This window comes from Pygoscelis adeliae, unplaced genomic scaffold, assembly GCF_000699105.1.
Source record: "Pygoscelis adeliae isolate BGI_AS28 unplaced genomic scaffold, ASM69910v1 Scaffold114, whole genome shotgun sequence".
NCBI classification, from domain to species: Eukaryota; Metazoa; Chordata; class Aves; order Sphenisciformes; family Spheniscidae; genus Pygoscelis; species Pygoscelis adeliae.
Window position 1 is genome coordinate 4,562,120 of NW_008824587.1, and position 12,291 is coordinate 4,574,410.

The 12,291-nt window shown below is 41.1% G+C and overlaps 1 protein-coding gene across 1 annotated transcript in view; it reads right to left on the reverse strand.

Moving 5' to 3' along the window:
• The window catches only part of NUP188 (nucleoporin 188kDa), a 28,388-nt gene extending 17,524 nt beyond the window's left edge, over positions 1-10,864 (reverse strand). The window contains exons 1-17 of the mRNA XM_009322191.1: positions 10,857-10,864; positions 10,518-10,572; positions 9,844-9,917; positions 9,161-9,245; positions 8,383-8,463; positions 7,859-7,903; positions 7,137-7,229; positions 6,887-7,006; positions 6,255-6,466; positions 5,345-5,459; positions 3,872-4,072; positions 3,074-3,163; positions 2,430-2,495; positions 1,777-1,896; positions 1,175-1,301; positions 899-1,054; positions 418-544 (exon numbers count right to left, since the gene is read on the reverse strand). Coding sequence (XP_009320466.1) covers positions 418-544; positions 899-1,054; positions 1,175-1,301; positions 1,777-1,896; positions 2,430-2,495; positions 3,074-3,163; positions 3,872-4,072; positions 5,345-5,459; positions 6,255-6,466; positions 6,887-7,006; positions 7,137-7,229; positions 7,859-7,903; positions 8,383-8,463; positions 9,161-9,245; positions 9,844-9,917; positions 10,518-10,572; positions 10,857-10,864 — 1,775 coding nt within the window. The remainder of the gene's footprint in view (positions 1-417; positions 545-898; positions 1,055-1,174; positions 1,302-1,776; positions 1,897-2,429; positions 2,496-3,073; positions 3,164-3,871; positions 4,073-5,344; positions 5,460-6,254; positions 6,467-6,886; positions 7,007-7,136; positions 7,230-7,858; positions 7,904-8,382; positions 8,464-9,160; positions 9,246-9,843; positions 9,918-10,517; positions 10,573-10,856) is intronic.
• Positions 10,865-12,291: the final 1,427 nt, after the last annotated feature.

Consider the following 12,291-nt stretch of genomic DNA (forward strand, 5'->3'; position numbering starts at 1 on the left):
ACAGCGAACAATAATTATACAGCAGAACATCAATTCCCAGGCAGTTAACCCTGAGAGGAGAGTTAATAAGTAAAACTGTTTTAACACCTGGAAGTTACTGTGTGATATGTGTATAATGATATGTGTTATTCCCCTTCCATGTAAATATTATTCTCAATAAAAAATGCCTTTAAACAGATAAAATTGCACAACATTCAGGAAAGAAGTGGAAGAGGGGCCATTCTGCTGCATCAAAGCATTAAACAGTACGTAGCCAGAACAGCCTTGAGAACTGAACACCAGTCTTGGGGAGTTCAAGCACTGAGACACGCTTCTTGCAAAGCTCTTGGCAAAATTAGTAATTAGCCATTCTTCCAGCTCATTATATCTTCTCAGGTACCTCCGCTGTTAGTGACTTCAAATCGGTCAGTGACTTACCTCTGCAGGAGCATGTAGATTCGCGACGTGATTGGCAGAAGGCAATCTGCTATCGATACATCAGTGCTGATGACTTTATGAACCAGATCAATTATTGGCTTGACCCTCTGGCAATGCTGAATCACATCTGGGTAAAGAAAACTAACGCTAGAATGCAAAATCATACTTAAGCAGTAATCAAATCTGGAACAATGCACGTTAATCTTACCACACATCCCCATGATCATTCCCCATACCAAAAAACATTTGTTTTATCTATCTCAACTTTTCCCTCATCTAAAATTTATCTCATCTCACTACATGCTCTTGGCCTTTTGCAGTGAATTTTGCAGTATTATAATAATAATTAAAAAATCAGGTTTCTGGGAAAGCATTCCATGTTCTTTCTAAAGTATTCAGAGCTGTTCAATCCTACTATTAACCTCAAATTGATACCGATTAACAATTATTTATTCTCTTTTATACTCTCAGCCTATCTCACCTGCTGTTGACACAACATGGAGTAGCATCTCAATCTCGCAGGTAAACAGTGTCCAGCTGCTGTAGGAATACTCCCATCGTACCAAATAAGCCCGATCATCCAGCATCACTTGGCCCACTGTTCCCTGAGGTATCCGCAGATTTGTTTGACCTAGTCCTAAAGATTGAAGAAGCACGTGAAATAAAGTCACAAATCTACCCATGAGTTAGAAGCCAGATGAAGAACTAAATTCCCCAAAACATTTCAATAAGAAAAGGTTAAGTGCAGTTTCCTTACCAAGAGGATAGAGGAGCTTTGGAGCCTGTCTTCGCCAAAGTGTGCCATCTTCATGAGAGATCACATCAGGAGGTTTATGCTTGTACAGTTCGATATAGAAGGACATTTTATCCAGGAAACTGTATACCTGCATAAAGAGAGAACTTAAACAATACAGCCGAAGAGCCAGACCGTCTTAAAAATTAAACAACCAGGTCATTTCCAGGAACAGGCAAGTTTTCTTGATGTGAACAATATCCTTCTAATAGGTCAACCCTACCAAAACATTATCAGACAGCCCACATGTCCAGACAAGTCTCACCTAATGAATCAGGAACTTCTTATGAGTAAAGTACAACCTGAAAAATTAGGTAGTATCTTAATCTTCAGCCATTACAGTTGAAAAGTTTTCTAAAAGTCAGAAAACAGTGTCCTGCAACAGCACAGGACTAAAAAGGAGCCCTATCCACTGTTCTTTGACAGAAGCTTAATGTCTGTTATCTAAGATTGCAACTGAGATAAGCACATGTAATGGAAAGAAAGAGTCACACAGCATTATCACATGGCATGTTATCCCTGTCTTGAAATAAATCCTCTCCCAAACACCAAGAGAGATCCTGTACCTTTTTTGCAGTAGATTTATCAGACACAAGGGCTTGGAGCAGCTGAAGGAGAGGAGTAAGAAGATGGGGGAACATCCCGCACACACTGTCCAGGATAATACCCAGACCCGCAGTAGGTTCCTGGTGGTGGAAACAGAAAACAAATGTCATATCACTAAAAAGAAATGCTAAAATGGTCTCAGTATAGCACAAGGATACAGTACCTTTTTAAGTTGTACATTTAACATTAATCATGCACAAAAGTATCACTCCAGTCCTTGCACAGACTAAAGCATGAGGCAGTGTGCAAGTATAAGGCAGGAAGTAAGTCTATAATGCATTACATATCATCCTAATTCTGTGACAACAAAAAAAATAAGCATGATGCTTTTGCCAGCAGTTAGTTCAATCCTTGCAACCCCAGCCCTGGTTTAAACTATCACCTATATTAAAACTTGTTCCAGTATCCTTCAAGAGTAAAGCCAAGGCTGTACCTAAAAGGCAGGAAAGGGCAAAGGTAAATCAAAGATAGATACAAACGAACACTAGCTCCTCAGGCCCTCCTAGAAACTAAATAAATAAATACAATCAGCCTGTTCCTTTCCTAAAAGGGGATCTTTTATCAGGTTTTAGTTATAAGCAAGGTAGGTCAAAGAAGTTGCCAACACACTCACCGTCTTCCAGAAGAGCTGAGGAATGCTGGAAGCTGCCAGAACTTCACATGCAGCATCAATTATATCCTTCAACGGAAGATACGACAGAGAAAATAAAAGTTACTTTACGCATGGGGATTTCATCCCAACCAAGTTCTGCCACATCTTTGGAATTTAAGTTTCCACATTTACCAGCCAAGACGTAACTACTTCCTCTAATCAAAGCAGAAACACCCAACGCACCCAAACCCAGAACACACAGCCAGCCTAACGCCGTGCTCCTTATCATGAATGGATTGGCCAGGACAAATATGTCCACTATATCTGCAAAGGGCTATACGATGTCTTCCCAAGCTTGGAAATGGAGTATGTGTTATTTCCGTTGCTTTGGAAAGAACACATCAACAATTAGTTTCAAATCCATAGGACATCAGGTGCAAGATATGCTCTTTCATTATTAATCAGCCAGTCTGCAGAGGTGTTTACTAAGTTTGCATTGTGTAAATGCAGTAGGAAAAGCAGCAAATCACTCTTTTAGATCTATCTAAGTCACATAAAGTTTGCAGTCTCAACTGCAGGATTACAATTTAACAAAAGTAATCAGCATCAGTTGTGACAAATTATTTAAAATGAGGTAACAGACACAATGAGCCTTGGATGCTTACCTGCTGATTGCCCAATGTATGTAATTCCAGTGATGTGAGGACAAAGGAAAGAAGTCCATAAATACACATACAAGCTGTGCTGGCAGTACACTGGAAAGAAAGAATACACAAGGTCATTACAGGAAAGACTATGAATTACAGAACACACTGTAACTGTACTCAGTCTGCTTTACAAACTGAGTAACTGCCTCTTTCATACCTCCTTGCTGCAGTCAGCAGAGGGGCAGCAGAACAGGAAGCAGTCATCAGTTAAGCTCCACATTAACATGAAATATTTCACCGAAACGAGAAATCTTGCCACTACCATTATCGCTAGAAATGCCTTCCAACCATCAAAAAAAGCAGCACTCAGTGTTCACAGAAATCAAAAGGATTTGCTTTCACTGGTTTCTGCCTACAAAGTAGTTTACTCTCATACACGGTATTGTCTAATGAAACCATATACAGAGAATTGCGCAGAGTTGAATCACCTAATACTCAAGATCGACAATGGCAAGTACACTTCTGGAGGCAAATCAACAAATGTGATTAAATTCTGCTCAAAAGAGATGTAGTTCTTCAACTTACGAAAGTTTTTTTTTATTCTTTGGGCATAAAAATCTGTTTCGTTTCAACTTGATTTCTGATCTTCACTGAGAGAAGGTAAGATGATAAAACATGCCTTACTGCATACTCTGCTTAAAACCAGATTTAGTTCGAAAGAACAGTGGTTCAAAATCATCCGCTTCCCATCATATTGTTACATCAGGAGCAGTTAGAACGTTCAAGAGCTTACATATGGGATTATAAGAAACTCACATTCTTCCCCCCACTGCTCAGCGATCGTAGAAGCTTTGTCAGATACTGGAAAACATTCAGCTGGATAGCGGTGCTGCCCATTCTCCTGATAATGTTTGTTGACTCCTCTGGGTTTACAGTGTGACGGAGCAGAGCCCAGGCCAAAAGCACTGGAGCATGATGTGAGACATCCCCTAACTGCAGCAGCTGATTGTCCATCTCCTGCGCAGAGACAAGACAAAAGCAAAATAATTGAGATCTTCTGGAAGAAGTTCATACTCGGCAAGCATATAGCTGATTGCATCTTCCTGCTAAGTCACCTTTCCCTTGCAGATAATCACTTCAAACATGCAACTGACCAAATTATATATACTTGCAGCCTCAGTCTGTTTTTCTGCATGGTTTACTGACTTACAGTTGATCTAACCTTAGATGTTCTCTGACCTAAAAGCACTGACACTACAAATCTTTTGTTTCATTCCCTTCTGGAAATTTCACAATGCCTATTTCTTTGCACACATCGTTCTTCAGAGAAAGGCCCAGGATAACCAAGGAAATATAAGGGGGAGAGGAATTAATTTCATAGAATCATAGAATCACAGAATAGTTTGGGTTGGAAGGGACCTCTAAAGGTCATCCAGTCAAACCCCCCTGCCATGGGCAGGGACATCTTCAACTAGATCAGGTTGCTCACAGCCCCGTCCAACCTGACCTGGAATGTTTCCAGGGATGGGGCATCCCCCCCCTCTCTGGGCAACCTGGGCCAGTGTTTCACCATCCTCAGCGTAAAAAACTTCTTCTTTATATCTAGTCTAAATCTACCCTCTTTTAATTTAAAACCATTACCCCTTGTCCTATGTAGCCTAGTGAATAATTTCTATATAGTTCTATAGAATTCGACAGGACGCTGCAAAATTCCTGAGTAAAATTCTGTGTTTTCTAATGAACTCTACATGTCAGCTTGACAGTGTCTGCCTGGTAGCAGAGACAGCAATGTATGATGAGGAACAGTGGGACTGATTTTTGTTTGTTTGTTTCTTGTTTTTTCTTCCTTTTGAGCAGAGGGTGGGAAGTGGTTCCTTTGAACCATCACACCACTTAAGCTTTGACTACTGCAATTTGTACTCCCCACTGTACCTTCGCTTTTGATGCAACCCAGGATACGACTGGCCTTCTGGGCTGTGAGCGCGCATTGCTGGCTCATGTCCAGCTTTTCATCCACCAGTACCCCCAAGTCCTTCTCGGCAGGGCTGCTCTCAATCCCTCCATCCCCCAGCCTGTCTTGATACCGGGGGTTGCCCCAACCCAGGTGCAGGACCTTGCACTTGGCCTTGTTGCCCCAGAATGTTATGTGGATGCTAGTTCCTACACTTGGTCAACAAACCCAAGGATCAGAAATTTACAGACATAATCTTTAAACAGCACTGCTTGGGTAATCACAGTCAAGTTCTGTATTGTTAGGCCTGATGAGAGGTTACTCTGCCAGTGCTTTACCTGGTGGATGCGCTCATTATTGGCTAACTTGTGCTCTTCTGTCCTGTCGTCCAAAGCACGTTCATGGAGGGAGTCAATTTCCATGCCTTCCACCAGAATAAGAGCACTAAAGTAGCTACAAGCAGGAAAAGAATAAAAACAAGTAGGTCAGAAACTTTATTTAAGAATTCAGGTTTTGGTTTTTTAAATTGTAAGCGGTCAAAAAACAACCCTTAGTTTGCTTTTGTTCAGCTGTTCTTTGAAGCAATAAGAAATTACATGAAATTAACAGCAGGTAATCGAAATTTTGTCTTGAAATGCTAGTATATGACAGATTACAATCTTCAGAACTACCATTTCTGGTTGACAGACAAAAAAAGGTCACTGAAATTTGAAGATTGCTTTTCCACCTTTGTAACTCTGGCACCTGGCAGAATTTTCATTCCCCCTGGCTGCAGGTCGAGTTATGTCCCATGCAGAAAAATTAAGACATTACTGCCATTTGTAAGCAGACTCACAACACCTTGAACTGAGGCAACACAGTTAACAATACAGGTCAGAGAGAGCGAGCTAGCCTCCACGCAGGTAGCAGCCAGACTATCAGCACAGGACTGTGAAGATGCAATTTTACTTTACCACTAGACCATCTAAGAAGGAGTGGCACTGTGTCTTCATTGCCACTCTTACCAGAGGCAAGATTATATACTAGATTAAAGCTAGTATATGGATACCTCTCTACTTTGCAAGCACACCTTCATTTTGCCACAAACCTCCAAGTTGACCAGAAAAGCTATTTTGCCTTCAGCACAATAAGCTTAGCTTGAAGTAGCGGTGATTTTAAGAGGCAGCAGCAAGAATTATAAATGCTTTTTTCCTGAGGAAAACAATTGTTTTGCTCTGTACTCACTTCACAAATATACATGATACTTACCCAATACGATCCACCAGGTGATCCATGCTCTCATCTACCAAATGTCTGTTGGTTTGTCTAGTGCCAAACCCCTGTTCTTTGAACATCTTTGCAAATGCCAGAAGCTCATCAGGTGCCATTTCAAAGTATGCATAGTAGAGGAAGATGACTTCCAGGAGCATGGACTGTTCACGGAGGCATTGTACAAACCAACGGGAAACCTGACGTTCTGTCTGCACAAGAAAAAGTTCTACCATCATATGTCGAAGCTCACAGGTCAGCCAAAGCAGTAAGAAACTGAGAAGTGTTGAAGCATTTCAACAGCTTGCGTAGCCAGCGGTTTGTATCAACGGCAAGGAAAGCCACGGTAAAGATAGAGTGCGCTCATGCAGAGAGATTATGAACGACTACACATAAACGCATCTGTTAGCCTAGGGCTATCAATGGATTTATTACAAGGAACAATACGTTCCATGCCAACACTCTCTGTTTCTGAGCAAAAGTGCATTCTGTTAGACAGAAAACAAATTTTAGGTTTCTTGGACCAGGAGAAGCATCCTTTTTAACTGCATCTGCACATATGCATTTTCCAACACACTACATAAAAGGAAAGACTTTATAAGTTTGATAAAGAATAGCAAGAAACAAAATACCATGAGATTTCCATGTGTTTCCCATGTAGGAGCTTCTGCTTTGTACAGCTCTTCAAACTGTTTCCGGTAATTAGGAACTAGTTCCTTGTCCAACTTTTCAACACACTGGAAGTATTGTGCCTTAAATAAACAAATAAACAAATGAACTTCTCACGTGCTTTTTACAGTCACAGGTGGACAATTACTACACAACTTACATATTTAGCCTACTTCAATGACATCACATCCAGGAAAAGGTTCCTGTACTCACTGTGTAAGGGTGCCTCTCATCCTGAAAATAAGTGAGTAGATGGAGGACACAGCGCAGAATGCAGATCCTCTCTTCGTAGTAATAGTCAGCAAGCTGTGAATACGTAGTGTCATCAATATCAGTCTGGTATTGTGTCCGACTCCCATACACCCTCCTCTCCCACACACTGCCAAGGCCTTCATCACAAGAATATATAGTGCTCAAAACATTACTACAGATGGAGTTTCAACTAAGCAGTTTTTAAGTTATCTGAAAAAAAAAATAATTAACTTTACAGAACTCAATAAAACATGCCCATAGGGACATGTCTATAATTACACTGTTAAGTGAGAAAACTTGGGAAAGGAAGGCAAAAAGACAAAGAGAGATGATCTCTCATTCCTCATCCCTATTATCCTCTGTTAGATGTGATCATCAGTGTCCATTTCAGAGTTGTCACTTCAGACAATAACATATAAACTTGTAAGCTTTGGAAAACATGGGAGCGTACGTCTGCCTAGCTAAATTCCCTGATATTAAGCCTAAAATGTCCTTTCTGTAACAACTATTAACACTGTTCAAATCTTTACGCACATCCCTCTATTTCAGAAGCATCTTCTAAAATCTGTTCTTTATATGAAGGAATGCTTCAATTATTCCAAGATTTTCTGGATCCATAGAAATCAAGTTGGTTCTTTGTCAACAGATCTTTTCAACAGAAAACACAAATGGAAATTACTAACCTTCAGCATCAGAGCCTGACTCTGCCTTTCGTCCTGAAGAACTGTCTGTAAGCAAAACACAACAAAATAAAGAACTATCTACTGCAGAAATACCTACTGACAAAATATATACTCACAAAAAAACCACCTGAAATAAACAAAAGACAATTTTTCTTTCCATTTCTTTTGGAAAGACAGATTCCAAAAGTACAAAGCCAAACCACTCATTTGTAACTACTTATTTGTTCTTCATCTCCACTCACTCTCCCTCCCTAATCTGTAGCTTTCCTGTACTCCTGCGATAGAGAGAGGAGCTGAGTTCCTGCAGAGAGATTCAAGCAGGAAGACGTACTAGAAAGTTAGGCCTGGATATCTGCTGTCACATTTCCTTAAAGCGGCACTTGAGCATTGTAGGTTCAGAGAAGAAAAGCTACAAAGCCATTTCCAAATCAGAACTCAGACTCACACCTGACCATATGCATCAACAAACTACCGGTATTAAGGAAAGATGTGGAGTAAATAGAACATAAACGGGAGCTACGGACCTTCAGGGAGTCCCTTGTTCCTCTGTAATCCTCTTGAAGATAACACTGTAACAACTGCACACTCTGCTCTTCATCCAGACCCTGAAAAAAAAGAGAGGTGCTCTGAAATGAACAGAAGGCAACTGAATTAATTAAAGATGAAGATTCTCTCCAAATATTCAGGCAGCTCTTCTCTTCAAAACAAGTGACTTCCAAAATAGGCCAAAAGAAAATTTTTTGCATCAGGCAGATGCTTGCTTTAGTCAGCACTTCTGTTTGAAGCAAAATACGTAGGCTTTGATGTCACTCAGATGTAGCCAGTTTAACTTCAGCAAAAGGAGCGTAACAGTGATTTTCAAAAAAGGTACCGCCACCAGTCACCGAATTCCAACTTCTGGCTTGAAGGAACATAACCTTGCAGATAAACCGACAGCACTTTCAAACATGGCAACTGATTTAAGGGACATCAGTTTTTAGCTGAGCAGTTTCAGACGTCTTGAAAGAACCCAAGAAAGACCAAAAGCGGGTGACTGCTTCTGAAAAGCAGGGCCCTTTGCAGCAGGAGGGGGTGTTAACCAGGAAAACGGAGGCACCTCAAGGTCACTAATCACTTCTTTAAATTTTCACCTACAGCCCCAACATGTATTTCTAAGATCCTTTAGATTATTTTGTTTGAACTAAAAGGAATTTAAATTTGCCTCTATTCAACATCAAGAAGCTTACTTAAATAACAGAATCCCAATAACAATGCATTCCAAGTGCAGGGATAAAAAATAATCAGAATAGCACCTTCACTCACCAAAAACTTGCTGACCCTCAGACCCAACTCTTTTAGCGGAGCAGCTACATCTTTATCAGCTTTTATTTTTTCTGCTGAAGTGGTACTAAAGAAAAAAGAAATTTTAGTCATTAAAAATGCAGCAATCCCAAGGAATGAACCAAAGAGGCTTAATTTCAAAGTTCTCAGTTTTATCAGTTTAAACCGAACATCTGCTTTTACCTCAATGGCCTTTCAATATTTCATACAACAATATTCTGTAATCTTCCCACCAGACAAAACTTAACATTGTTCACAATCTTATTACTATAATAAAGGCAGGCTATATTCATTCCACCTTCTCCAGTGAGGGAATCTGGATATCTTTCTGGGATGACTGAGTGTCAAGAGGAGTCACTTCTCCGCCGGCTGCACACTTGCACATGATCGCTGCAGCTCAGCAGAGGGAAGGGTTAAAAGCCACCTAACATTAGTAATGACAGCAAAAACTGCTGTTACTTCTTTCTGGTCTGTACTTCATGCCCAAAAAATGTTATGTGGATTAAGAACTTTCTCTTGCTACTCTCCTCTTCTGAAATCTCAAATCATGCAAGAGAGTAAAAATCTATTTTTATGTAATCAGAGAAAAATATTCAACATGCTCCTCTACTTATTAGGAGATCCCATTTTAGAGGATAATTTCTGAAATCAAGCAATTACTATACCTTGGCGGTTTATAGTATGAAAGTCCCTCTAACAATCTCTGCCAGTGCTTGTTCAATTCTGCCGCAATCTGTGCCTAAAAAAAGAACCAAATACTACTGAACAGATTCCTCAACATACACTGCTGAGTATCAGATTTGTTAAATTTAAGCGAAGCAAAGAAATTCCACCACCACAAAGAGACAGAAACAACACAAGACAATCATCTATGATTCAGACTGATTCAAGGTGCATATTGTATGAGAAAGCTCGCTGCCTTGCCTAATCACGGGAAGGGAGAGGAAATAGGAGGCAATGGACTGGGTTCAGAAACATTTGGATTTCCAACCTCTGGGCAAATTCTTGAAAGCACGGGCTCTGTCTCACAACATAAGGAAGCAGGCTGTACCACTCATGAATAGCCCAGGTCAGCCAGTCTAGAAACTAGCACTTGTGTCCGCTCCAGAAAGGGAACCACCTTTCACATGCATCCTTCCAGGTAGTTCATGAAGCAGCTATAAACAAGGAGTGGAAGAATGAACAAATAGTGGAGAGAGAGGAACACAAATCGCACTGAGGAAGAGGGAAAAGCAGCAAAACATATTTTCACTAATATTCAGAGAGATGTATGAATTATATATTTAGCCACGAGTCCAGTCAGTGATGGGCAAACCTGCTTAGCAAGACACGGACTTACCGGTTCTCTTAAAGCTGATCTGCCCAGAAGAATTGTCCACAATTCTCTGCTGCTCCTGTATACGAAGGGAAAAGGTGGAGAGCGTTTTAATGATGAACACTATTTCAGGCTTCCATTTAGCTTACACCTTTTAAAACCTACCGTTAACTCAGAGCAGATCACACTGCAATATAAGAAAACTGATTTAAGGAGCATTGGTTTTTAGCTGACCAGTTTCAGATGTCCAGGAAGCCAGGAAAGACCCAAAGAGGGTGACAACTGATATAGCAAGACTTGCAAACTCATATCAAAGAAGCATCACATTTGTAACAGTTTATTAGCTCAATTTGATTTTGCTACTTGGACATATGACGTTAGTAAAAAGAAACCTAATGGAAGTATAGAGCAATATTTTATTCAGTTACATTCAGTGCTCTCCTCCAAACAGTTTTTTCCATAGCAGTTTCATCCTTCACTCTAAGCGGAACATAAAAGTGAAAAATTGCAACGCCTTTACATAAGGTAATGATTTGCCACAGGTCTTCAGAACATTTACCCTTGGCTTCTTGTTTCTTCCTGAGAACTCTGTAGAAAAGCCAGTCTGCGCTATAAGGCATTACAGATCAAATCCTGACCCTGGCATACGCATCTAGAAAAATGAGTGTCCCTACAACTGCTCTGAAAAAGCATGTTTACCAAAAAGAATATTTCAGGAATATTTCAGGAACTGAGACAAATGCTGATTTAATAGCAAAGTAATACAAATCAGGAGTTAAACACCACAGCTCCCCAGGCAAAGACTGTCTGCAAAAGCAAGAACACTCATTAACTTATTTTTAGAATAGCATCATCAAAATAACTCAGTGAAAGTCATCTGCAACTTCTGACACATGGTGCCACTTAAATGATAAGACCTGTTATTTCCAGTACACCTATCAACATAATTTCTACCTGCTAATTCCTTGATAGTTAGGTGCACCTCCCTGTGTATAAGCTAACAAACCTCCCCACGACTCGGTCGGCAACCAGCTGTGGGTGCAACCTCTCCAGCCCACAGAGAGCACCGACAGGCCACAGAATTTTACCAAGAATCGCATCGCTTTGTAGGACGGAGCACCAGCCTAGCAGAGCCACCCCTGCTACTTTTCATTCTCTCCTAATCTCTTCTGTGAATAGAACGGACCGTGGTTTGTTGCCAATTCATTAATTAGACTCCAAGACAGCTAAGGAGGGAAAGCTCTCTTTATGCGATCACATGCAGCAGTGGTGTTCTTGTCCCCATTAGGGCTTACAGACGTTCATTTACTAAAAATTAGACACCTAGGAACACTCCAGAGCATCAAAACGTTACAATAAACGTCAAAAAATGTGCTCAGGACAAGCGAAGGCACCGATCTACAGTGATCGCTGAACGTGGGATTCACTGAATAGCTTCCTCTGTACATCTCCCACACCTCTATTTTGGTTTTTATATTTGCAGAGAGTTGTCCAGAAGGTGAAAACCAACCCCTGAACGCTCCGCTCTTCACGAGAGCAACTCTGGGAGCGGGGGGGAGGTCTGACAGACACCGCCGAGCTGCCAGCGCCCATCGAGACCTCGGCCTCGCAAAAGCAAAAGCTTTTACAGAGCTCCGTTTCACAGCTCGTCTTTTACAATAGGGCAGAATAAGAGAAACGCAAAATCACTAAAAAGTCACCACTAACGCCGAAATTTAGCCGCCTGGGGGGGGCCCCCAAGGGCCCCCCAACGAGGGACGGGGCGGGGCCTCGCTGCGCGCGCGGGGGGCGGGGCCAG